Source organism: Labrus mixtus, chromosome 16 (genome assembly GCF_963584025.1).
Source record: "Labrus mixtus chromosome 16, fLabMix1.1, whole genome shotgun sequence".
NCBI classification, from domain to species: domain Eukaryota; kingdom Metazoa; phylum Chordata; class Actinopteri; order Labriformes; family Labridae; genus Labrus; species Labrus mixtus.
Window position 1 is genome coordinate 17,784,041 of NC_083627.1, and position 27,800 is coordinate 17,811,840.

The following is a 27,800-nucleotide window of genomic DNA, read 5'->3' on the forward strand; positions in this document are numbered from 1 at the left end:
TGTCATACAGAATCAATGTGGACAGCAGTCTGCCTGTAGATCCTTCATGCATATTTATCTTTGTGTACCAGCTCCAATAATTACATTTCACTGGCAGAAAAATCATAACTCGTTCATTTTATTTGTAATTTACCCTTGAAGAAGCGTCTTGGCATTTATCCCTGAGCAATGACTCAGAAAAATGTCCCCCCCCCCCCCCCCCCCCCCCCCCCCCCCCCGAATCCTTGAGCAAAAGCCATGACCTTGATTTCCATTGAATTTTATAAAGCCGAGTGCATTCTTCTAGTATGCAAGGGACCGTCTTAAAAGTACACACCAGAAAAGAATATTGGACTGCAACTCTAAAATTACAAAATATCCTATATTCAATTGGAGTATAGCCTATTCTTAAAAATGCACAAAAAAATTAGATTTAGATTTATTATCTCAGACCATTCGTTAAATTATACTTTTTGGGTCAACATCTGTAAACCAACCCTGTATTATTATTATCTACATGCACAAATCATTTCATTTTTCTATATCACTTCATTTTTCTTCTTTTTTTAATTCAGTCCAAAAGGCAGAAGCCTAAAACTTTCTGTTGTTTATGAATACCTAAATAAAAAAGTTATTTGTAAAGTGTCTTAAATGAATTCTGCAATAATGAATGTTTTCAATAGATTATCAAAAAGTTTAAACATCCAGTCTGCACTCAAGTGTAACTAAGTTGCAAAAAATAGATGATGGTCGAGAGATTCTGCAGCCCTTGTTGATCAAAGACAGATTGCAAGACCTGGCAACCCAAAATCCTTTGGTCTTTATATATAGCTGATCTATGAAGTTATATCATCATCAAGTGTAGGCCTAGTAATTAGTTATTTAACTAGCCGAGCACTGAGAATAAACCCCACTTTGTTCCTGTAGAGACGTAACAGCACCAAACACCCACCCATGTGTCAGACTGGTGACAGATGAGGACTTCATTAGCCTGCTGCTCCCACAAACAGTGACTGTTTAAAGAGCTGGTGGTCTTACCCCCAATATGGTTTACATTGTCATGTGGTAGGTATGACGAAGATTTAAATTAAAACGGTGTCGAGCAGATAGAGCCTCTACATTTCCTCAACGCACGCGCACATCCATTCAGCCGTCGCGAGAATGTAACAAGTATTGGCGGCGGATGTCTGGAAGGTGTGGCGGTCGCTGCTGTTGCTCAGCTGTCACCCCTGCTGTCATCCTCCCTCGGTGTGTGTGTGTGTGTGTGTGTGTGTGTGTGTGTTGTGAGTGTCGGTGTGTGTGAGGGAGGAGGACACTACGAGAGTGCGAGGGAGCGCGCGAAATAGAGAGAGAGAGAGAGAGCGGGGGAGAGAAAGAGAGGGAGAAGTTTCCTCTGCTCTTGGCGCACGTTCACGTTTCGTTCACTTCACACGATGGCACGCCTGTGTCCGCGTGCATCGCTGGTGCGTTTTTATCCCCGCTGCTTTCAAGGAAACTAAGGAATCCAAAGAAGTGTTACCATGGCAGAGTTTGGGGAGAACAAGAGCGCCGTCGGTCCACCGGTTGCTGGCTGGAAAGCTGCTTCAGGGGGAGCCGGAACGAGGCTGGAGACGCACCGAGGAGAGCCGGTGTCAAACGGAAACTGCAGCGCGCCAGACACCGTGAAGAGGGTCCAAAGCGAATCCAGCTGCGAGTCCCCAGCGTGGGAGAGCGCAGGTCCAGATTCAGCTTCCAAGACAATCCCTCGACGCAGCAGCCTGATCAAGGTAGGCCGTCATTTCCCTGAGACAAAGCTAATGTGCTTCAAAATATCAGGAGAAAGCATTTGGCGTGGAAGAATGTGTCAACTTCAAAAGATGACAAGAAAAATATTCAACACAAGATTACTAAGTCAGATAAAGGCAATGACAGTGAAACGCTGCAAGTCCCTGCAGAAATGTTGCGCTGGAGCCACAAGAATAACCAAAAAAACCCATGAAAGTCACAATAACACAAATCTCTAGGTTACTGAGCTCTGGAAAGCAAACACTACTGAACATTGTCAACCTGTAAATAAACAGTTAATACACTGTGACTGTGCTTCCTGTCAGTTTCCTCTCCATCTGTGTCGAATAGCAGAACAATCAGTCACCTCATCTCACACAAGTCACTGTGCTGAATACATTAACTTGTGCTTTAGAAACTCCTGTGAGGAGCATTTTGCTTGTGTCATTTTGACGACCCTTGGTTAACCCTTTCATCTCTTTGCTGATCTTGTCTTGTACACAAGTGTCCTAAGTAGTGCTTTCTGACGAGACATCTCATGCTGCTGTCTTTAACAATCAAACATAACTGACTATGAATGTTGACTATTAAAATGTATATAAAGGGTGTTTTGGCAGCGGTTATTAATGGCATTGTCCAACACCTACCTGGCAGCATACTTTTGTAGCTGGATGCATTAATAAACGAGGTGGGGGGGAAAATCGATACAGCACAGTATCTCGATATTTTGCGATATTATATCGTCTCATGGCCGGCAAGTGTCGATATTTTTATTATATTAATAATTTTTATGATATTAATAAAAAATATGCTTTTTGCATTTTTAATTGCTAAGGGGGTTGGACAATTCAATTTGAACAAAGTAGCATTGTTAAAAATTCATGTTCAAGTTTGATTAGACTGAAATACCAACAGTTCAGATTGTGAGGTACGTGAAGCCTTTTACAGGGTTTTACTTTCATCACAGTGTTGTTCAGTATGTGGGCTTTACTCCCATTGTGTAGAAATAAAACGGCTGCATTGAGTAGACTGAGAAAGTTTTCCTATTTGACAAAACTGTTCTTGATTTAGTTTAATTTTGTGAACATAATATGCAGTAAAAAAAAAACAAAAAAAAAACGAGATCTCAGCATATCGCAAAATGTTTAAAATTGCAATGATATCGAATCTTGACTCTAGTATCTAGTTATCTTGAATATCGTATCGTGGGGCCTTGGGTGATACCCAGCCCTATATGTGTTTCAGTCTCTTTCATGACCAGCAAAAAAATCCTCATAGATGCTTTAAGATGCCAGTCAGGCTACAGTGATGCCGAGTTTATATGGTGCCTGTAACACTTTAAGACCAAAAGCCTTGACAAATTGGGGTCTCAAAAATTGGATCACGAAACTCAATTTCAGAGCTTTTCAATTATTAACTATTCTGCACTTTGATATGACGCAATAAAATGTATTATTATACAATATCTTAAGATATGATACAATATGATGCGATTGGATACAATATGTTATGATACCATTTAATTGAAGATATCATCTGATGCAATATAATACGATAGAGTATGATACAATACAATACCATGAAAAAACAATACAATCCTGTATAATAAATATGGTGAGATACAATATAACACCCTGTAAGGTATTTTTTTTGGGACTCAAACACTAAAAACAAACTATGTGTTTTATTCAGAATTAGGATGTGCTGGCAACGTTTTTCTCCAGCCGCTGACTTAAGCAGGCATTGTCACTTATTGCTACTCCATCAGCTTGGAACGAGGAGGAGGAGGAGGAGGAGGAGGAGGAACTAATAAGTGAACCCACCTGCTGTGGTCTTTGATTAGAGTGTGAAATTACATTTACTCCTTCTTTGGCTCACAGTTGAATGCCCCCTGTTCAATTAACCCCACTACCTACACTGGTTTCAGCTCACATTTAAGAAAATGTCAAGTGCATCTGCACAGAGTCCTGGAGAAAAGATATCCGCTCATGTTTGTGTTTGGACTCAAAATGCATTTAAAGTTCTGTCATATCAGTAGCTAGCATCTAATCTATAACTCGTCCCCTGACTTTTTACTTTAGTAGTTGCAGCCTCCAGGCATGTGGGAGGACCTATTTTGATCCCTAGTCTCCGCTCGTCTCCAGAGCTGCTGCCTGCAAAGACATGATTATTTGAACATGGCTTCATCTGTGTCTGATTGGCTCTTGCTCGAAAAGACAGGAAGCGAGCCAGTTGGCCAATTTCCTCACAGGGTTCATGTTGCAATATTGCTATTAAGTCATGAGCAGTTGGTGATGAAACCTTCCTCTCCCTTTCACTGCAACACACACATTAACACACAGCCGTTTCTCACCTCTCTGCCTACACACAGGCCTGCTCTTGTCTTTTTTCTGTTTGTTTTGTTGGTTCAGCCAGGTTTCAAAAACACTCTGTTTGCTTCAGCGGAGTTCTGGCGTCTCATGCTGGGTCAGAATTGGCGTTAAATAAGCTCTGGCTCTGCGTGCGGCTTGATATCCGCTGCCATGTTTGATGTGTGGCGTTTAATAGCTCCAGAACACGACCTCCACCCTGGGTATCGCCTGTACGTGTATCCTGTGTAGTGAAGCACAAATCAGCGTGCATTTGTGGTGTTATTATGCGTTTGACTTCTGGATGTTCAGTGGGCATATTTAATGCTAAGAATGTTCAGTGAGTGATCAGTGGACCGTCAAGCATAGCAGTGTGTGTACATGTTTGTGCTTTCCCTGCAAACATGCTTGTGTTTGGAGTTGCAAACACCTGAGGCCTTAGATGGATGCAGCTCAGTCCAAGAATGGAGGAGTTGTGAATCCACCTGTCAACACAACACTGTGTTTCTTCTCTGTTTGTCCAACTCCTCCGGTGGCTAAACTCAGCAATCCACACAATAGTAGTCTGGGTGGTATGTCGGCAGATAAACAGGAAGCATGACATTCCGGACTGGTTTTAACAGGAGTCAGGGGATCTTTGTCCAGTCTGTGTGTGTTTTTGCGCGCGCGCGCGTGTGTGTGTGTGTGTGTGTGTGTGTGTGTGTGTGTGCTCCTGTACGCAGCCGAGGTAATGAGTGCACCCTTAATTTTATTTAATCAGTATGTACTTTATGCCATCCACTGTCCTCCCAATTAGTCTGTCTCACTGTGGTGTGCGTGAAGGAGATGCAGAATCATCAGGAGCCCACTCAGTTTGGGTCTGTTCAAGTTCATCTTGATGAAGATAACCATCAGCAACTCTCTCTCTCTCTCTCTCTCTCTCTCTCTCTTTCTTTCTCATAGTGACACACCAACACACAGACTTGCACAGGCCTGCCTTCTAGTAACACACAGCTAGGCATAACAAATATCTGCTTAACAGTTCTCTCATTACTCATGCCAACATTCACTACAACAAACTCTGAAATACGTGGCTGGCATGCTTATGAGTGTGTGTGAGTGTGTGTGTGCGAGTGAGTGTGTGTGTGTGTGTGTGTGTGTGTGTGTGTGTGTGTGTGTGTGTGTGTGTGTGTGCTTTTCATAACCAAGATTAACAATGCATTTCTTATGTAATTATGTTTGAAAAGGAATTCATCAGTCATACATGGCCTCAACTCATTACAGAGACTGTAATGCTTTGACCTGTCTAAAAAATGTGAGCCCTGTTTCAGTATTTTGAGAAATGCCTAACATGCTTCGGGATGGCTTTGCATGCACTGTTGGAGGAAAGTTCAGAGAGCTAAGCTAGTTGTTATTAACTTATAAAACAAAGACTTTTATTTAATCCATTACATTTTTAAAAAGATATTTCTCCCACATGTGTGGAAACCAAACTTCCAGCAAATGTTAAGCTCAATTATTAAAACATTACATGTTTAATATGTAAACACAAGTGAACTGTAGAGTGAGCTAAGCTTCTGTTAACCTATAAACCTTTTTTTTAAAGCTGTTCATACATCAAAACATACCTGGACACATAAAGGAGACTGTAATGAAGCTATGTAAAAATGTCAAGGTAGATTTGGACATTTGGAAAAATACGAGTAAAAGATGCTGAAGGCCTAGTTAGTAGTTATGGTCATTAATCATAGCTTAAGCACTATACATACAACTAGCCTGGCTCAATCTTAAGGTAACAATAGCTGCATGAAAGCAACTATAAAACTCACTAATGAACAGATTATTAACTTTCCTCTGTACAAACACAGAAGTGAAGAGAGAGCCTGGCTAGCTGTTTCAAGATCTTATACGTCATGGTGAAATTCCCCCTCACACTGCACGAGTGAATCGTATAGGTTTACTGAGGCAGCAGCATTTGCTGGAGGCGTTAGCATGCAGCCATGGAGGAAAGCTGTTTGAGTCAGAGCAGCACAGAGTACCTCCTGCAGTTCAAATCAACATCTTTAGCTAGCTTCAAGCCACTTTTAGCCCGCGTGAGCATGGCCCTGCACGGCACAGGGAGCAGATAAATCTTCTCACTGATTGAAATAGAGCGTCATGACATACTACACTGAGCTGCTGTGGTGATTGAGCTGCTCCACATAGTCACTCTAGGTTTAGAATATAAAACCACACACACCCTGCACACACACCCTGCCATGCAAGTGCATGGCAGGGTGTGTGTGCATTGGTTACAGACCAGGTGCAAGCTATTTAACCTCACCAAAACATCATCGAGGTGTGTGAAAACCTTGCTCTGTCCTGTGAGTCAACGCTACAACCACCTGTTCTCGATTCAAGTAATACTCCCATCTTCAGGAAATACATCTTTGTTGTTTATCAGCTGACTTTGTGGTTAGTTCTCTGACAAGATGACCTTTTTAAGTCAAGCGCCGTCTACTCGTTTCATTTTGTGATTTTTTGTCTTTGTGTGTGTATTTCCTGCAAGTGCGTATGAAGCTTAAGAGGTTTGAGGCGTAGAAGAGCATCTGCTGCTCTCCTTGCCACAAGGGTAGTCGTTTATCATCAGACTGAGCTTTTACCGTGAATCTTCACCACATTTTCTTGCTGAACATTCTTCACATACACTGAGCTTCTGACAGAATGACTTGACCACATCGCTTTTTTTCCTGTGCTGTTTAACCTCAATGTCTTGTCATATAGAGACAAGAGCAGTTACAAGCATGTGAAACCCCCAATCTAAAAGAAAAATACATCGTTTGATTAGTACACTTTTTTTGTTTCAAGCAAGGGATGGAGCATACAAATGTCTTGATTAAATACTAAGTTTTTTGTATTTAATTATTAGGATTTTTTAGTCTTGAAAGATTCAGAAAACTCTGAAATATGCCCATCAAAACGTTCTAGATATGTCAGCATTTCCTGTTGGATCCAAACATGATCAAATTAACGTTTAACACATTTGCTATGGATTACAACTTACCAAGAAAAGAGAAAAAAGCTAATTCCTAGATTTGATAGCCCTTAAAAGTCCTACATTTTTTGTTAACTACTCTTTAAGAGTGGCTCAATTAATGGCCATCTTGGTAAGTCAACAGTGTAGAAGAAAACAGAGCTGGTGTCTTCAGTAATCACCCATGACTTCAGTTTGTATGTGGCCTCATTTGCAGACACTTTGCTTAGCCTCATCGGAAATAGTTACCTTGTACACTGCAGGAAGCATCAGTGCTGTTGCTATGGTTACCTGCAATTTAAAAGGCTATCCCTTTTGCGGTGATTCAGAGAGCAGTGAAGAAGTGGTTGAGTGGAACTTTTACCTCATCATTTTTTGTTCGAATGGACACATGTAAGCCAATCAGAATCGTGCACATTCACTTATCATATTAGATGTGATAAAAACGTGCACACACATCCTGGTGACTGCAGCACTGTGATTCATCGTGTATTTTCAGTAATGGCTCTAAAAAAAAAAAAAAAATGACAGGTATTGTTAGAACCATAGAAGCTCAGCCGGTTTTTTTATGCTCACGTGTTTCCACATTTCACATCAGATCTTTTTTGTACAGTCCTTAGCTCACCTTTTGAATGCCTTTTATGCTCACTATACATCATCGAGATTCCCAGTACATCTCCTCTTAACCCCCCTCGCTCATGGTGTTGTGCTCCAGGGTGAGACACTTGAAGTCTCTTTGCCATTCATCATCCATCAACACAAGGACACAGTAAAGACAGTAAAGCCTCCCCACCAATTGACACTCCTCTATTCTTCTTTTTCTCTCACCTAACAGCCATCTCTCTTTCTCTGATTTTCTATTGCTCTTAATCAGAGCATCAAAGACAACGGCCACTTGCAACCTACATCTTCAATCTGCTGACTCAGAGATGCTGCAATTACTGTGATGGGCTTGTTGCATGTATAAGAACATACACTGTCATACATCATATATATCCTGCATGTACGCTGGCTAAGAAGGCCATGTAGGTGCCTAGAGGCTAATATCAGAGTTTCTTCCACTGTGTGCATTAAGATGTACATTAATCAGCCAGAGGGAATCTGTATTACTTTCTCTTCTCTTCATATTTTTTTCCTTTGCTTATCCAGACTATGTGCTCTTTCTAAAGCCAGTAACTACACATCGAAACAACGCAGACCACAAGCCCTGTGATTGGGCCGCTAGGTAGCATCGTATTTACTGCATTTACAACATTTACAACATTTACAGCATCACCGCCGCTTTCAACCTTCTGCATAAGGAAGAAAACTACTAGCAAGTATAATAAACTGCTGCTCAATATGGATCAGCTCCAGTTGCCATGGTTTTATGTACACAAACAAACTGAGAATGTGGCATGTCACAGGCATAAAAATTGCATTGCCATTTAGCGTTTGTAGGCGGAGTATTGGAGAGCTACGCAGACATGCCAACACACAAAGTATGTAGTGCTCAGGATGGCGTAAGCATCTATGGTGTAGCTAGCTAAAGTGTAGATATGTCACAGAAGTCTAAACCAGGCTTAGGGCTCTGGTGAGGAACATTTGGGTTGTGTAGATGTTGGCGCCCCCTATGGAATAAGTGTTGTTTCTAGTTATCTCTTTGCTGATCTTGTGCAGGACATATGGAGCAAAGTTTTCTGACAAAAAAAAGGTGATATCTTTTTTTCAAATGGCAAACAAACTACTCACAACGAATCTTTGGCCTAGAAAAAACTAGGCTAAAGATTCTATCATGCACATGAATTGAATGTTTGATAAAGCTTCTCTATGCTGCCTCAAAGAATAAGTAATGCGATTTACAGACATTTGAAAGGTGTGCTCTATGAAATACTATTAATTACAGCAAGAGTGCATTCTATCACAACTTTAGGTGTTACACTATCACTTTCACATGTGAATATGCTTCTTTGTTCGCCTGTGTTGTCACTTTAGTTGCTCTCAGCGGAGCCACAGGAAGTTCTCGGTGACGGGCTGATGGGCAGCTTCCTGTTTTGAGGCACAGTGGTTGTTTTGGAGACTCAGCTTGCTCTCTATCAGAAAAAAGATAATAGGGCCTTTCTGAAGGAAACATACAGTACAGTGAAACAAAGATTAAGTCAAATGGAAGTCAGGGTTTATCAGACAATAGAGGCTGAACTCATTGTTTCGTTTTGGGGTGTGTGTTAGTGTGTGTGTGTGTGTGTGTGTGTGTGTGTGTGTTTGCGTGCGTCAGGCGTGTGTGTGTACTTTAATCTCAGCTTGACAGCATGTGCCTTAAATTTACCTTTTGTATTTTATTCATGTTTTTATTTATATTTTGCCTCTACAGTTATGTCAGAGCTGTTTGGTTGTGTGTGTGTGTGTGTGTGTGTGTGTGTGTGTGTGTGTGTGTGTGTGTGTCTGTGTGTGTGTGTGAATGTAAGAGACGAGAGAATCGAACTGAACAGGCCTCCTGTAGAAACAATGGCTGTATCTGCAACCAATTACTGTTGTAGCCTACTAATTAAATAGTATGCCATACTACCTATTCAGTAGGAAGTTAGCAACATAATGCAATTCCTCAACTTCAAATGACTTCATCAGTAGTGTATTGTGTTGGTAATGTAAAACCAACACGAGGCTAGCGGGTCGTATATTGAATTCATCAACAACATACAAACATTCATGACTTTTACAGCTTCACAGTAATTAACACTTTGTTTGACCTCATGAAGTATCACAGTAAGATGGCTTTTATTTGTACGACTGCGTGCTATTGTAAGCTGTTGGCTGACCGTAGCTTGGAGTTTACTGCCTTGCTAGCATTATGAAAGATCAGATTTTATCGTGTAACTACTAAATGGTTAGCTTTAAGCCCAGTCTTAGCTAACTGTAATTTGAACGCAAAAGTAAGTTTTAGTCTGACTAAAATGAAGTGGTTATTAGATAAGTTGCTTTAACTTTAAATTCAGTCTGACTTCACTCACCTTATTTTCACCGTCCATTTGTCTTTTCAGTTCCAAATGAATTGAGAAGGGGTGAAATAAAAACCTTAAATCTTTTTCAAGTTGGAAACCAGCGATGACACTAAACTAAAAATTTGAGCTTCATACTGTCAGCATGGTGATGTCAGGGTAAATGTGTGAAGACGGTCAAATTGATTTCTGTCCATTGATTGTCTTGTTCCAGGTTGATGTGTAGCAGATCACATCAGTGTCTTGGGGGACTTTGTTTTAAATCCGGACTTTCCAACCTGTGTACAGTGATTGGTGCTACTACTAACACAGCCACAAAGGGGCCATTGCTGCTTATGTCACATACAGGCTGATTACATCCGATTTCCAACATTCAGCTCTGTCACATCACTGCAAGGCAAGAGACAGCATGAGTGATAAAAGAAAGTAGTGTACAAGTCAATAATTATTGGCTGTGCACCTCACTCTGCGTCAGAGGGAATTTCCCATGAGCTTATTAGAAAGCCGGGACTGTTTTTTAAAATTAATTAGAAAGAGAAAGTGAGACACCCGATTAGATTGTCATACTTTTGCTCCCTGCTGCTGGGCTGGAGTTGCATCTGACGCCTCCTATTTGAGGAAGAGTTAAATTTAGAGGTGTTTGCTAAATCACTCCAAAGAGGACAGGTTCTTTATTTTTTAATGAGAACACAATATCAAATAATTCACAGACACGTCAGCACTTTATGTTGTTAATGGATCACCTGCTGCCTACTATCATATTAAGGGGAAGTCAGAGCTTTCACTTTTGCTTTTGAAGAGGAAGTTTGAAAGGGAGGGGTGGTCTTACTGCCTCTATCATGCCCCAAGGCACCAGGGGTATTTTTAGAGCACCTCTCCCCCCCCCCCCCCCCCCTTCCTCAACAGAGCAGCTTAAAAAAAAACTTGTCGCCATTGGTAACACTTCTCCATCCTTAATGAGTCATTCTACCAGGAGTTGTGATGGTAATGCCCCCTCCCTTCTCTCTGAGGGAAACAGTTTCATCCTTAGTGAATTATGCTTCCCCTCTTTCCCATGTTCATTCATATTCTACAGATGAAACACGGCTTAGGTCTTTTTACTCCCGCTCTTTCTTTCTGTCTTTCTCTTATCTTCTTTTGCCTTTCATATCCCCCAGATTTCTTTCAGATCAAAGGTTCCCTCCTTTCTACTCTCATGAAAGACCCAAGTGCTCTAGAGGTTCATATGAAGTCTCATTTGAATGAAATCAGAGACATGCTGATGAGATTAATCAGACATTGATCACTATTCATAGATGTTCATTATAAATATTAAAATGTCAATCAGCCCGTTGCTGATAGTAAAGGAGATATGAGCTTTATATACATATATTTGAGCAGACGTTTCAGCAACAGGCTGCCGGATGTGATCTTCCATTGACCAGAAAAAATGTAATAACTGTTTGACTCTTTATGTTTTATGATTTATTCACTACTTCAGATATTACCATCGACAGTTACTTTAAAAAAGTAGAGCAGTACCATGAACAAAACCTTTATATTTGTCGTTTTTATTTATTTATTTTTGTCCAAAAAAAGCTTATATTTTTTTTTATTTTGGTCCAAAGTTTTTATGGCTTTATGTGTCAGGACAGTGGATAGAGTAGAATCAGGTAAAGAGAGAGAGTGGGGAATGACATGCTGGAAAGGAGCCAGACGTTGGGCTTGAACTTGGTCTGCCCGCTAGGAGGACGACAGCCTGTGAACATGGGGTGCGACCCAACCCTTAAGGGGCCATCGGCGCTCCACATTTGCAGATATTTTGACAATTTATTAAGCCTTTGAATCTTTTTTGAGCAAACATCCAGAGAAATGAGTGGAATCTTTGTAATGAAGAAGACTATTGTTTGGACAAGAACATTTCAGTGGGTATTTTTTGATATTTTCTGACTTAAAGAACAATTAGCAGATCAGCTAAAACAATGTTTCTTACACTTCTATTTAAGTGTTTATCTGCATTAGATGACAATCTAATGGCCTACTTTATTTTTTTTTACTTGGTTGGTGACCACAGCAAAGGCAGAGGAAACCACCATTTTATTTAGGACAGTTTTGAACATCCAGACATTGATCATTGTTTTGCTTACAGATCTGCTTTTCATAAAAGACTGAAAGAAATGGCCTCTGCGGGAGTCTGCCCTCTCTGAATACCCTTATACATACACTGGTCTGTTTCATTTTTGCATATACACACGCTATGTTGGTAGCACAGTAATATGTTGAGTGTGTGTGTGGGTGTTTGACTTTTCATCACTCCACTTAGGATTGAATCAGTTACTTTTATGTCATCCAGTCGATCCTTCCTCTAGATTAGCTACATTTCATTCTTTGAATCGAATTGATCCGGACTCTACTGTATCCCTAATTGAATAACTACACCCACATATATATGCACTTATCTGTAAGCACATGACTCTCTGTGGGGGTGACATCTGAACGTTCAATAAATCAGATGGATGAGCTGCGATGGTGGGCTCAGATAAACTGATTGGGTCTGCCGGTGTCGTCGTGGAGGGGCAGAATTAAAATGCTGCAGCCTGCCGCCTCTGTCTAGTCGGGTATGATTAATGGTATAATGGTGAAGGGCAAGGGCAAGCAAAGGCTTTTATCCTCAGGAAAAACAATAACAGATTGGGAGGAGGAGGCACTATGTGGAAGACCAAATAATCTGTGTTTATGTATGGTTATATAAGCTGATATGTCTTATAATCCTTTGTGATCCATTCTGCTCGGGAACAATGGTTGTCAGGCCTAAGAAATTATACTCTTCACAAGGATAACTGACTTTGTCTCTGTTTCTTTTTTCTCTCAACCCATTTCTTCTTCTTCCTAAACCCTCCCTACTTCTCCTTCATCATCCTTTCATCCTTCCCTCCCTCCCTCCCTCCCTCCCTCCCTCCCTCCTCCCTCCTCCCTCCTCATCAGGATGGGTCACGTGCTGGTCGGGACAGGAAGAAGACCGTGTCCTTCAGCAGCAGCTTGTCAGAGAAGAAGATCAGCAGCGCGGCAGACTGCATCCACTCCATGGTGGGCTAGCTACAATGTGACCTGTTACATAAAACATCAGCTTAACATGCCTTTACATGAAATATTCACTGTGCAATGGATGAATCAAGGGTTTCTGGGAGATCCCACGCTTTCTATGTTGTCAAACACTCAACAGCTTTTTTCAGATATGAAATGGAGAGAACTTTGCGCTGAAAGCCACAAGATTTACACCTGATCCATATTTTGTTTTCAGGTTGAAGGGAGTGAGCTGAAGAAAATCCGAACCAACTCTCGTGTTTACCAGCGTTACTACCTGCTGGACACAGGCCTCCAGGCTCTCTGCTGGGAGCCGTCCAAGAAAGAGTCAGACAAAGCCCGGATCTCTCTAGACTCCATACGGGAGGTTGGTACACAGAGTGAGAGTGTTCTGAATCAGACCTTTATGAATGACCTCATTGATTCCTACTGAGGCAAAGGCAATATTTACAGCCCTGACGGATGTTGAAGACAACGGTTGATTTGTTTTCACGATCTGATATTAAATTCTAGGTAAGGACTGGTCGTAACACAGAAACCTTCCGCACCAGTGGGGTTTATGATCAGATTTCAGAGGACTGTGCGTTCTCCATCATCTACGGGGAGCTGTATGAGAGCTTGGACCTGGTGGCAAACTCTGCTGAAGTGGCTAACATTTGGGTGACTGGTCTGAGGTACGACACTACAAAGATGCAGAGCATTCCCTACACACAGGGTGTAAATGTGCATCAGAAACACTCTCCATGTACTACTGGGTCAAGAATCTTTGCGTTTTCAAAATGTCTTAACATTTTCTCAGCAGTAAAACACTTCAGTAGTATGCTAAAGAAAGAACAATGAAATCAAATGTCTAACACTCAGTTTTCAGCCTTTACACTGCTTCTCTGTTACATACAACATTATGGCTCAGGCTATGAGCATTGTTTTTGTTGGCGCATAAGTTTAAATTTGTCGTAATTTAATCACTTTGATTATCAATCAAATTGGTAATAATAACCTGATAATACATTTTTTCGGTGCACATGAAACCTAGCAAAAATCTGCCTGGAAAACGAGAGGGATTTTGAGCCTTTAGATGTTAAAGACAAAAAAAATCCTAGGGACCATATATTCTTATTGCTTGTGAGAATTGTGTTTTAAAATATTTAGAGAGAGAATTTTACAACTCTGGATAGCTATTTAGGCATCAGGTATTTTATGTAAATGCAAGGGAGTTAAACAGTAGAGATATGTTCTTCACTCTTCAAAGTAATCCACAAGGAATATGCATTTGATTGTTAAACACAGCCCCTCTCTGTGTGACATTAGAGTTGTATTTAATTCATCTTTAGAAGAAAGGGGCGGTAAAGGTGTCTGCTTTTTTTGCACAGATGAATAAAGCCATCGTTATGATAAACTGCTTTGCAATGTAACAAAGGGCGTTAGTCAAGTCAGCATATTAATGTAGCGTAAGATCGGGACTTCCAATTGTGCTTCAGATAGAAGACTCTGCGAGGTTTAGTCACCTCAACTGTTTTTTCATGGTGCTGTTGCGAAAGTGCGTGTTGTGCTAGCTGTCTTCTGTTGTGTGAGCATTCATATTATTTTTCTGACTGAGATAATTAGAAAGTTGACTGAATATGAGAAAATAATAAAAATATTTAATTTGTGTTTGAACTCAGGCCTTTGAATGTATGTCACTCATCATATCTAGTGGCATATGCTTTGCTGAAACTGTGGCAGGCTGATTTCTTTGTGAAGCACTTTGAGATTTAGCTTCAAGTGAAGGGTTATGACAGTGAATTTGATTTGACTTTTCCCAGTTATTTATTTTATTAAAATCTCATTGAAATGCCTGACATGGACATTTTTGTGATGTAGTCTTGTAAGGAAAGTATCAGTCCTGTCACATCTACCTTGTCTCCTCTTCCCTCATCTTCCTTCAGGTATCTGATGCAGTACGGGAAGCATGCCCTCGACATGCTTGCCAGCAGTCAGGACAGTCTTCGTCTTGTGTGGCTGGAACAGTTGTTCTCCTCTGCTGCTGATTCGGACAGACAGGACGACATGGAGGAAGGGATCCACTTGCAGTCAGCCGTTAAGTTGATACTGACTGTAAACCCTGGAGTGAGCAGCAGCAAAGTGGAGAACAGGTTCAAAGAACTTCAAAGACTTCGAGAGAAAATGTGTGGGCTCACCATTGATAATGGATCTGAAGTTAAAGAACATGTTGAAACCAAAAGACTGACGGGAAAAAATGAAAGCGTCACCAAGCAGGAGTTCATTGAGGTCTTCCATGACTTCTGCACACGTCCGGAGATCTACTTTCTGTTGGTGCAGTTCTCCAGGAACAAGGAGTTCCTGGACACCAAAGACCTAATGAGGTTCCTCGAGGCTGAGCAGGGCATGGCTCAAGTGGGTAACACAAATGAAGAACGCATAAAAACAGCAGAAAATCAGTCCATTTTCACTTATTAATCACTATTTTGCAGAGCTAGATTCATTGATGAAAAGCCATCTGACGTGTCAGCTTGGCTGAGTTATCGGGATAGAAAAAGAGGTAGAAAGGTAGGGGGAATGACAGGGAGACATACAGACAGCAACAATATTTACAAAAGATAATAGAGACTAAGCAGCAATGCCTATAATAATAGATATATGGCTTATATTAGCAAAAACATATTGTTAATGATACAATTAGTATGACTTACAATAATAATTGTAGTAGTGGGTGCCAACCATGTCGGCGGCAGCAGCAACAATTAACAACAACATGCAAAGATGGAGCAATTCCAGGCTTGGTGTATCAAACGGCTTGGAGTGAAAGCCTATAGCAACAAGTCCAAAATAAGCTTGAGCCAGCCCTTACTATAAGCTTATAAGATATAAACATTTTAAGTGCACTCCTAGAAGAAGGGGGTGTCTTTACCCCGGACTTAAACTTGTAGATGATTCCAAAGGAGAGGGGTCTGATAATCAAAGTCTCTACGTAAAGCATTTCACAACTTTCAAGTCTTTTCTTGCCACTGTCCCAGCTTTTTTGAAACATGTCGGCATCACATCCATATTGGGCAAATAACACTTTCTGTTATTTTGTTAGACTTGTTAGACCAGTTTGTCCTTCATGATCTCCTTTCTCACTTTGTCCTTCAGGTGAGTGAGGAGACCAGCTTGAAGCTCATCCAGTCCCATGAGCCATCAGAGGAGGGCCGGCTGCAGGGATACCTGTCTCTAGACGGCTTCACCAGCTACCTCACTTCTGCAGAGTGCCAACTCATCGACGGGGAGCACGACACGGTGTGCCAAGACATGACCCAGCCTTTATCCCACTACTACATCAACTCCTCCCACAACACCTACCTCATTGAGGACCAGTTTCGAGGTCCATCCGACATCTCTGGCTACATCCGCGCCCTCAGGATGGGTTGCCGATGTGTGGAGGTGGATGTTTGGGACGGCCCTGATGAGGAACCTGTTGTGTGTACCGGCCACACGCTCTCTCCACCTCTTGTCCTGCGTTGTGTGTTAGAAGCAATTGGAAAGTTTGCGTTTGTGGCCTCGGACTATCCGTTAATTGTATGTATTGAGAACCACTGTTCGCTTCAACAACAGAGGGTGATGTGGCAACATTTCATGAGGATATTTGGGGAGAAGTTATACATAGATCCTCCAGACAAAGGGGCGCCATACCTGCCATCGCCACATGACTTGAGGCATCGAATTATACTTAAGGGTAAAAAGCTGGGGCCAGGTCCTGATGGGCAAGACGGAGAGGTAAGTGAAGAGGATGAAGGGGCAGAGATGTGTCAAAGGATGAAAGCAGCTAACTGTGCAGGGGCAGCGTCAGGAGGTAATGAGAAGGATGCTCCGCAGAAGAATGTCCCTTTAACACCGGACTCTCAGTCTAATCCTCTTCCTCTTCCTCCAAAACGTTTCCAACTATTAAAGGCGCTCTCTGATCTAGTTACTCTTTGCCGCTCGATCAGCTTCATTGACTTTCGAACCTCATCCCAAAGCCAAAAACCATGGGAGTTGTGTTCCTTTCATGAGGCTCTGGCTGTGCGTCTCGCTGGCGAGAGCCCTGGTGACTTTGTCAATCACAACAAGCACTTCCTGTCCCGGGTACACCCCAGCCCCATGCGTATTGATTCAAGCAACATGAATCCTCAGGACCTGTGGAAGTGCGGTTGTCAGATTGTGTCTATGAATTTCCAGACAGCAGGGCTGATGATGGACCTGAACACAGCCTGGTTCAGACAGAACGGGAGCTGTGGTTACGTTCTGCGGCCTGCCATCATGCGGCAGGAGGTGTCGTATTTCAGTGCCGACACCAGAGACACGGTGCCTGGTGTGGCTCCGCAGCTGCTTCATGTCAAGGTTTGTAGATAATCTGTTGACCATGGGAAATGTTGCCAATGAGCACAAGCCTTATTTCTTCAGAAACTTGAGGAATAATTCAAATTTATTAGAACTGGTTTTAACTTGTTGCCTTACTTGGGTATCGACAACATTATGCAATGTGGTAAATTCCCTCAGTTCCTCTGCTAACTCCTGAGGGTTTGATTAATACCTGATTCATACCAAAACTGTTCATTAATGTTCTTATGCAATGGAAAAGAACAGATGTTGAAAAACTTGGTTAGAGAACATTTAGAGAACAAGAGTCATAGTCAAACATATTGCATCAGGTTGACAGAAAGTCACTGTTATTGATCAATATTTTAAACAACAAGACTAGTCAGCTAGCCAGCAATGGGAAGTGTAGAGGGCCAGTGCTGCTTGTGTCAATATCTGGTGGTTCATGTACTTGGATGGGCAGATTATCACCGTTACTGATAGAAGTTAAATGTATTTATTTTTTAAACTGGGATAATTATCTAAGCTCATATTTATTTTCTTAAAAATTCTAGTTAAAGAATTATAGATTTTATTTGAATCCTTACTTCAGGTAATAAGTGGCCAAAACCTGCCAAAGCCAAGGGGTTCTGGGACCAAAGGCGACGTGGTGGACCCCTACGTGTACGTTGAGATCCATGGCATCCCAGCTGACTGCACAGAGCGCCGCACCAGGACGGTGATCCAGAACGGAGACAACCCGATCTTCGATGAGAGCTTCGAGTTCCAGATCAACCTGCCGGAGCTCGCCTTGGTTCGCTTTGTGGTGCTGGATGACGACTTTATTGGGGACGAGTTCATAGGTTGGTGTCAGGGGTCAGAAGGGTAAATCAACTCAAATGCATATTTTTTATAGTTTAAGATGTTTAAAAGTGGATTAGCCTGTTACATGTTTCTTGCTATAAATTAAAATGTAATCTCCCTTCTATCACAGGTCAGTTCACCATCCCTTTGGAATGTCTTCAGCCAGGATACAGACATGTGCCACTCCAGTCTCTGACAGGGGAGGATCTTACCCACGCCAAACTGTTTGTCCATGTGGCCCTCACTAATAGAAGAGGAGGGGGAAAGCCTCACAAAAGGGGTCTGTCAGTGCGGAAGGCTCGCAAGGGGAGGGACTACCCAGCTCTGAGGGACTTGGGGGTGCGCGCTGTCGATGACGTTTTCAAGATGGCTACTCCTCTGCTCAGAGAAGCCACGGACCTGAAGGAAAACATGCAGGTGAAGAGTGACAACAAATATTCAACTTGTCAGGACTTTTAACAGAAACCAGAGAGTTGATAATTGATCTTGTTTATATTACACTCAGTCCTGTCCAATCATTTTTGTTGCACCGTGAAATCATTTACTTAGTTTTGTTCATAATACATGAATGGAGATCATCGTAGATATCTAAATTTATCTTCACCATTTTCAAAATGTAACAATTATTGTGTATACAATTGTAAAAGAGAAGACAGAAGCCACTAGTAATGAATTTTATATATTTTTTTCTAAGCTTATCCAACCTTGGTAGCAATTTGCTCTCTTTGTGCTTTTTGTCAGCCTGAGACCATTAAACAATAATTGTTCAGTCAGTGTGGTGAGGGCTGCAGTCTTCATTTCTTTATTGAAGCTGCTGGAGAGAACAGCAGGAGAGCAAATCAATGGATGAAGGAAAAGATAAATACCTGTAGCTGTGTCACAGTGGCAGCTTTTGATACGCTGTGTTTTGTTTGTAGAGAGAGGGAGAGAGAGAGAGAGAGAGTGATGGAAAATCAAGAGGGAGACGGGATGGGGCAGAGACTTCATAGATTTTGAGTTTATTTAAAAATGTTATTTTTGTCTTTTTTCTTTCAAACAGCACTCAGTCGCAGTGTTCAGGGAGCTGTGTGGGGTGTCAGCAGTGGCCAACCTCATGCAGTGCGTACTTGCTTTGGGCTCCAGGGTGTCAGGACCAGACGGGGCACCGTTACTTCTGTTTGACCTTAGGGACCAATACCCAAGTCTGGAACCCCAAGGGCCCCTACCTGATGTCCTCCGCCGGGTTGTTTCAACCTATGAAATGGTGAGAAAGGGTCCACCCGCTCTCGAGGACTTCATCCTTTGTACATGGGGCGCGAGCACTAACCACTAGGCTACCGGCGCCCCTGGTTTACTTACTTTTACATCTCTGAAATGCATTAATAGTAAGGAGATAATACAACTGTATAAAACATGGACAAAGTCTCAGTGACATCACTTATTAGTTTTTGAAGCAGGATTATGAAGCCCAAGAATGGCGGTCACAATATTGGAAATGCTGACTCCAACTAACTTACAGCTAAGCTAGAAGCAGGCCAAAAGGTGGAGTTGAATCAGTACCATAGATGCTGAAACACGCCTGTCTAGCTTGTCATCCAGCTAGCATATTAGACACAATGAAAACAAACAAAGCCAGTTTAAGGTCAGTAACAGGATTTAGTTAAAGTGAAGCCTAGCCTCCTGGCAGAAAACAACATTACATCTTCTGTTTCTGCTGGCTGCTGGCTGCAATACTTTTAAAATTGATGTTTGCTCAAAGTGCACTTCTTCATGTTTCATATTTCCCAGGAGTCTCTTCGCTGGGATGATGGACAGACAGTATGAATTGCCAATTTAGAAATACCGTCCAGTGAGCAGTATATGTGCTTTGTGAGTGAGGGAGAGCAACAGAAGCTGGCTGCGGTTGAGATAAATTGATCTGTTTCTGGTCTTATTAAGTTATGATAAAGGCTCACGTGTATGAGCTGTGACACTTTAATTTAACTACAGTTGTTTGTCAATGCTATGCAACCACACAAGCCCCATGTCTGTCTTTTTGTGCATTAGTGTGCAAGTGAAAGCATGCAAATGTGTGTGTGTGTGTGTGTGTGAGTGTGTGTGTGTGTGTGTGTGTGTGTGAACACTTTCGGTTTCCAGCCAAGTGTGTCAGGGTTGAAACAGGCTCACCCTCGTGCTGAATACCATTAGCATAGATTTGAATATTGTTCCGCTAAATGGGCTCCACACCTCAATCCTGATGCATGCAGGGATAGGCAAAAAAAAAAGTAGTGACAGGAAATGGGAATGAGTGTGTGTTTTATCTTTGTGTGCCTGTGTGTTGTAGAATTGGATCTGGTCAAAGTGGTGTACTTTAGTTAATCCCTTATTTGTCAGACATCATTTTTTTCCCATGGAGGGGTCACGTCCCAGCAGGGTTTGTTGTGAGAGCAGGAGCAGAATTAATCAGGCAGAAGCTGCTCATGTCATTTCTGTGGGTGCGTTGTGTGTGTGTGTGTGTGTGTTTGCATGTGCATCTATGTGTCTGTGTTATGTGTTACTTTAAAGGAGCTGTTACATTAGTCCCTGTAGGTGCCTGGTCACAAGCCTTCATGTCGACTGTGCATATTGTGGTTTTGCTGCTGAAAGTGTGAACTCAATTGGCCATTTTCATAATTTGAACGACCGCCACCATATGCAAAACATCACAACATGGTTTTATTTAATAGTAAATAACCTCCCCTGTGATTTACACCAGTCTGCTCCCACCCTTTATTCTAACTATACAATGTCTGAAATGTGATTTATGCACTTCACTAAGATTGCAAAATGAGTTTATAGTTAATGATGATCCTCAACTGTGTATGTGTGTGTGTTTAAGTCTCATAGATGTCTCCCTCTCTGCAGATGGTCCAGGCGAGCAGAGCAGTAATCGAGCTCTCCGATGGAATCTTCGACAGGATCCTGCATGTGCAGACGATGGGTGTGTAGGTTTGTGTGTCAGTGTGTATGAGTAAAGCTGATATTTAGAGTGTAGAATGCAGGCTGTACTTAAGTTCCTTGTCCACTCATGATAAGACTCCCACACTGTCTCTTTAACAGAGCAGGTATCCACTTGGCAGCGGAAGCTTTTGCCATTAACTTAACTGCATTTTTTCATTTTCCTCCTTTTTTGTCCTTTCCTTTAACTGTTCCTGTTTTGTTTTATTTCGTTTTACTTCTATCCTCTGTTATACTTTAACCACTCATTCACTCGACTCTTATATTATATTGCCCTTCTTTTCCTTTCCCATCCTTTCTTTTCCTCTCTCATTTTTGCTCTCTCTTCCTCTAGACTTCTTGTATCGTCTCTCCTTTCCACTGATGGTTTGTGTCTCCTCTCATGCTCTGTCTTTCAACTCCTGTCCTTAAACCAACCACCATATATTAATCTGTCTTGTCCTCTGCTGACATCTTATGCCTCATAGAAGGTTGTCTGGGTGTTTGTCTGGCTCAGTTCATCTGTATGTTTTGGATGGGCTGATTTTAAAATTGGCACAGCTCCTGCCATCCATCACCCTTTTGCAAAGGGGCATCACGTCTGACAAGCAGATATTATTTTTGTGATCTTTGGCAGAGGTTTGTTTGCATGGCAGAGTCCCAAGGGTCTTCTGACATTAGTCGCAGAGGCAATAAATATACACACACAGACCGACACACACACTTTACCCACATGCCCCTCCCCCTCATGATTCAGTCTTCAGCTGTCACCCTGGAGAGAGTTTGATTGACACTTTGAGGTGCAAAAAATAAACACATAAATTTTTTTTATATGAATCTCCAGGTGCTGGATTTTAAAAAGCTGCCGTTCCACACGTCATGTGTATTTAGAAAATGCCTCTTGAGAGATTTATTGAAGCATTTATGGGTTTTATGAGAGTTTGTGGGTTGAAATTCAGACCGACTCAAGAGCTTTTCAGCGTGAATAGTGAAGAGGAAATGGAGAAATTCAAATGAACCTGAAGCGAGGTGATATTTCAAGAGATGGAAGATCACTCAGGGAGTTTTTGATGGAGAATAGTGTTGTTTACAACGGCTCCTCTTCCTTCCAGACAACCCATTCCAACGTTTACTGAACTTTGTTTTAGGTTTTCTGGAGCTGTTCTTGTTGTTCAATGGGCTACATATTCATCTGTTGTGTAGCTCAGTTTTGCACTTAAAGCCAACTGCTGCTGAGGTGCTGTGTAACCACATTATTGTCTATCGTTTATCTTCTATTTGACATGTGATCACATGTAGTAAATAAGTAAACAAAGTGAAAATGTGATGGTTCAGCCCTGTGTTGCGGGCCCGATGCCAGCACGTTCATCTGACTAAAAGCTGCCGCAGAGCCTGAGGCCTGATCTCCTGAACAAAGCTCTTCCTGTGCGTACAAACTAAAGATGGCGATCAGGTGATCCCAGAGCGGAGGTCTTCCTCTCAGGCTTGGAGGAGGGGGTGGGCAGCCATAAGCAGGTCACTGAGAGGGAGCCGTGGGAAGGCTAGTGGCAGAGATGGATGTCTGGAACATCAGAGAAGAGAGATGAAGCACAGAAGAAGAAAGCCGTGGGAAGATGAATGGCAGAGATAGATAGCTGGAGGCGGGGCTGAGAGGACGACAAGAACGCCAGCGGAGAAGAGAGAGAAAAGAGAGAGAGACATGGACTTCAGTATTTGGATGTGAAGGTTTTAAGGCGTCATGGAACAAAACACATTCTACTGTAAATAGTGTATTTAAATGAAAAGTGAAGCAAAATTAAGTTAAGTCCATTTTAAATTGCGCTGTATGATTTATATAATTTGCTTACAGGTGGTCAAATATGTTGTTCTACACTAAATTATGTCCCTCCCAACATCCCTCAAAATTCTTGCTGTTCATTCAATTGCTGATGCATCTGCAGCATTTAATTAAAAAAATATTTGTCAAATTCTCTTTTTTTTAAAACACTGACAACATGCAACACAGCAGTATGAAAGTACAAGAGTATTTAAGCCAACCGCCTTGAGCTTTTGTTGTAAAAAGCCTTGCTATGGTTCCAACATTTTGAAATTCTTTCAATCTCACTGTCAGGATGGCAATTAATAAGAGGGTGGGATGAGAGAGAAACACAATGGAAGCATGAGGAGTCACTGAGTAGTTTGATGAGTTAGAAAATTGCTATTTTGAATTTGAATCATACTCTGCGGCCATGAAATGTCAGAACTCACAAAAACAAAGAAGCTCTCCACCACCATCACCAAAACACATTTTTTTAAACGTTTTGCTGTAGTGGAGTTTATAGACTAGCAGACTTCACACAAAGGAGCATTGAAGCCAAGAACCTCAAATGGCCTTTAAGCCTTAGATACATTTCTATGTATGGAATTTACACTTCACAAAATACTAGTATATGCACAGTACACAGCTATTTGTGTGTTCCCATTATGCCTGCTCACAGTTCAGATAGAGGACAGGAAGAGAAGGTTGCGCGCTTCCTGCTGTGTCACGTGGCAGCCCCCCTCAAGGTTATTTTGGCCCGTGGGTCGGGACCCTGTTTCTGTGTGTGCACACTGTCCCAGGATTGACTCGGAAATAATGTTCTCTCCACTGGCTTCGCTTGGTTTCACAGGGAAATAGACTCACACACACAAACTAAACTGGCACGTAGGCTTCGAGTTGCCTAGCAACCGTTTGCTAAAGGTTATTATACAGGCAACTTCTGTATGTGTGTGTGTGTGAATGTGGAGCAGTGGCAACGTATGTGTGTGCAGGTGTGTGTCAGTGTTTGTAGTGACAGATAAGGTTTATGTTTAAAGAATATTTTGATTATTCTCAAATTCAGTCTGTTTACTCTCTGCTTGTGTGTCTTTGTGAGTGTGTGTGTGTGTGTGTGTGTGTGTGTGTGTGTGTGTGTGTGTGTGGTCCACAGCTTGGCATGGCTAACGTCTGGGCTCTTGTTGATGGCTCGCAGCAATGTGTGCCCCATGTTAACCCACTTCCGGGTTTCCATGGTAACAGTAGGACAGTGGCCTGGGGTGGTCAGAGGAAGGCAGACACACAACAACACACAACAACACAACACAGTGCACACTTGAAGTGGCTGACAGCCTCACTTCAACAACGGTGTCTCTTTTCTTTTTTCTCTTTATACATCTACCGTCATGTGTTGTTCGAATGATTCATCCACTGCAAGTATTTTTTAATACTTACTTTTTGTTTCTTTTTCGATGCTTAAAGTTTGGTCAAAATGGCAAAGTTAGAAGACTTGCTGCCTCAGAGTGACTCCAGTCTGAATTTCAATAAGGAGGGAATAATTAGAAGTAGATAACAACATTTAGTGTGGGTGGAAACGTAGAAAGACTCTGCTGATAAGAGCCCCTTGATGTGAAGCAGTTTCATTAAGCGTAGGCTTCGATGCAGATACGAGATAGGGCAGAATTCCCAAGAGCCTAGAGTCTGGCTGTGGTGGAGTAACGTCTGCAGGTGGATGATGCAAACCCTTCAAAGCATCAGTGGCCAAACATTGTGAAATAAGCTTGTGAGGGGGATAAGGGGACTTAATGGTAACAGATGGCTGGTCAAACGTCTTCAACTATGACTTCAAAGAACTGTATTTATCTGTTAGGAACTTCAGTTGTGTAAAAGCATCAGTGCATGTACAGTTTCATGAACGACAGCACAGCAGAAAAACAAACCACACACACACACACACACACACACACACACTTCACATTCAACATCCAAAGGGCAATCAAAGAGTACTGAGTGAGTAAAGCTGATTTGAATGCACGTTTCAGTGGCACAAGTTCTGATTTTTCACTGTTGTATAGTGTGTGATGTTGGTGGTGGTGATGTGTGTTTTCTTTAAATCCTAAAAGAGAGCAGTGTGCACATAAGGCTTTAACTGATGAGTCCACAGAATCAAAAGCATCCCTTTGTCCCCCGTTAATTACAGCATCAGTGCGGATGTGCTGACTTTAAAAAATTACATGTTCAGTGATGACGGTCGTTAATTTGGAAATGAGAAAATCTGACACTCAATATTGCAGTAATATCTGATTGTCATAATGTATACGGTCTGCCATAAAAACACTGAAAGGTTCTACAGAATGCTAACATGCTAAAAGAGGTTACCATCCAAACTGAAGGCAGATCTTATTTTCAGAAAACATGCAAATGTATGCACAATTTCATCATAAGCAAGTGCTGTGTGATAAGTAGGAACACTTTGATTTGAATAAGCAGAAGGTGGAATTAATGCTGCCTAGATCCTTTTGTGAAGGAGGACACAACTAAATGATGCCGTAATATTTGGACGAGATGAGAGATCAAGGTTAGTGACCGGAATGAGCTGAGATCAAACCGGGCGGTCAGCTAGTGGCAGCTAGCTGTCACTCAAAGCAGCAACAATCTTAATTACGCTTAATTTAACACCTTTTTTTAATAAAAATGATGTTGAAGTTTTGTGGAGAAGTTACCTTAATGGAGCTGTTTCTAACTGAGAAAAAAAGCAAAACTCAGATTAACTGTCTGTATGTTTCCATGTCAAGTGGCTGGGAACAGTAGTATGTGGGCATGTCCTGGCTTCATTTTACAGCACCGTTTGCCGCTTTTAAAATGGGATCCATTGAAAGGCTTAGTGTTGTAAAGAATGGTGGTAAAAAGTGACAACCCATCGAAGTTTGCGTCAAAGCTTTGATCTGTGTTCACAACTTGAACAATAAGCCAGTTTACCCTAAATGCTGATACAATAGATATAGATGAACTCTTTGCAAATAAACAAACCATCACCCACTAAACCTGCTTCTCTTATGTGTTTGTTTGTATGTTTGTGTGTATTTACTTCTCTAGCCATGGAGTTTCATGAGAAACTACAGAGTCTGGCGGCGAAGGAGGGGCTGAAAGGTCGTAAGATCAGCAGAGCTCTGGAGAGTTTCAGCTGGAACATCACCATCCTTAAGGTCAGCAGGAACACACACTCATACACACACAAAGTATCAACACAAACAGCCTTAAGGGTAGACTGTTAGAGAGCATGTTTAGCCTCAGGCTAACTGCTCATACTTTTGCTCTCTTTCACTTTTTCTCTGTGTACTCCCTTACCCCTCTGGATATCCGCCCCATCAGGGTCAGGCCGATCTGCTGAAGCATGCCAAAGCCGAGGTGCAGGAGAACATGAAGCAGGTCCATGATGCTGCTTTGACAGGAAACCTAACCAAGGAGAGTATGGGAGTGAGAAGAGTGCGCTCACGTCGAGGACAGGATGACAAACCCAACACGACGAGTTCTCCAGCCCCCTCTGTGTAGCAAACACCCCGACACATTATCACGGACCAAACTGCCATCTTAGCTGCTGTGACAAACCTCTTTCCTTTCATTGAACTTCTTTAATGCTTTCCCGACACTCTGAAGGAGCTTAAGCAAGTTTTTTTTTGTTATTAGGAAGAGTGGATGAACCTAAAAGTGGTCTGAATGCAGCCGTGGAGAACCCACCTGTTGCACAGAGCTGCAGAAGTCAGACTTGATAAAAGACACTGGAGGGATGAATGTAGTTTAAAGCCAAGGCTCAGTTTGTACTGTATTACACTGTAAATAATATTTAGGTCTATTAACCTCTTCTTATGTACCACTTTTCCTTAAATAGAGGAAAAACATGTAAAAAAAAAAAAAAGCAAAAAAAAAAAGCCTTTTGAAAACTTTTGAAAAACTGCCACCTCCACATGTTAGTGAAGATCTAGCAATATCAAGTGAGGATTCAAAGTCAGGAGTAGGATAGGGTTTACTCAAACTATATACACTTTTTTGATCATTTAATACAAGAACAGCAAGAATCTGTGGTTGTTTAAGGTCTTTAAACGGTAAATCTCTTTGACCATTGCGGCCCCTTCATGCCTCTTTCATTGAGCATTCGTGTCCTTGAATCCCGCTCTTGATCCACTCACCTTGTTGTCTTCTCCATCTCACCTTACTATTGTTGCCTCTCGTACAGTATTCTATATTTTTGTATTTCTCTAAACCTCCTGTGCTATTTAAACCACTGTTGCCGCTGTATTGATCGATTAACTCTGTTAATGGGAACAAAAACCCTTTATGTTCAAAGTGCTTACTTTGTGTGCAAAACTCTGTACAGTATTTTAATATGTTATTCTACCCTTTTTGCTGTGAAGAATATTTTACATAAGTTATTGATCCTGAAAGAAAACATTCCAGATACGTGTTAAAGGTGCAGTAGATGAAGTTGGACCTGTTCAGCTCTGTGATTGGTTGAGGACCCTATGTCACAGTCAGGATGTAAATAAACTAGTTTTTAAATGAAGGATGCTCACATGTTTTTTTCTTTTCTTTCTGCAGCAGCTTTGCTTTGATGTGCATTCATTCATACTGATACATGCAGCGCGTTCTGTGGAGTGCTAATGACAGCTGGGAAACAATCTACTTTAAAAGGGAATCAGACCTTTAGTGCTGCAAAATACAGAACATCAAATCCTCCAATCAGCTTCCATTAATGCAGATTAGGGTTGAAAGACTGTTGTTTAGTGAAATAAAAG

General features: G+C 41.7%; 1 protein-coding gene across 1 annotated transcript; it reads left to right on the plus strand.

The window, feature by feature from the left end:
* Positions 1-1,133: 1,133 nt before the first annotated feature.
* Positions 1,134-27,568, plus strand: LOC132991711 (inactive phospholipase C-like protein 2). Its single transcript, XM_061060584.1, has 12 exons — positions 1,134-1,745; positions 13,023-13,124; positions 13,339-13,488; positions 13,635-13,795; positions 15,047-15,515; positions 16,254-17,477; positions 18,049-18,298; positions 18,430-18,716; positions 19,339-19,542; positions 21,162-21,237; positions 26,104-26,213; positions 26,380-27,568. The coding sequence occupies exons 1-12, from the start codon at positions 1,500-1,502 to the stop codon at positions 26,557-26,559; spliced, it is 3,459 nt and encodes a 1,152-aa protein (XP_060916567.1). The 5' UTR covers positions 1,134-1,499; the 3' UTR covers positions 26,560-27,568.
* The last annotated feature ends 232 nt before the right edge of the window (positions 27,569-27,800 follow it).

Coding starts and splice junctions, on each gene's coding strand:
- LOC132991711 (XM_061060584.1), top strand. CDS start 1,500: ATGGCAGAGTTTGGGGAGAACAAGAGCGCCGTCGGTCCACCGGTTGCT. Junction 13,796..15,046: donor ATTTGGGTGACTGGTCTGAG/GTACGACACTAC, acceptor ATCTTCCTTCAG/GTATCTGATGCAGTACGGGA. Junction 17,478..18,048: donor CGCAGCTGCTTCATGTCAAG/GTTTGTAGATAA, acceptor TCCTTACTTCAG/GTAATAAGTGGCCAAAACCT.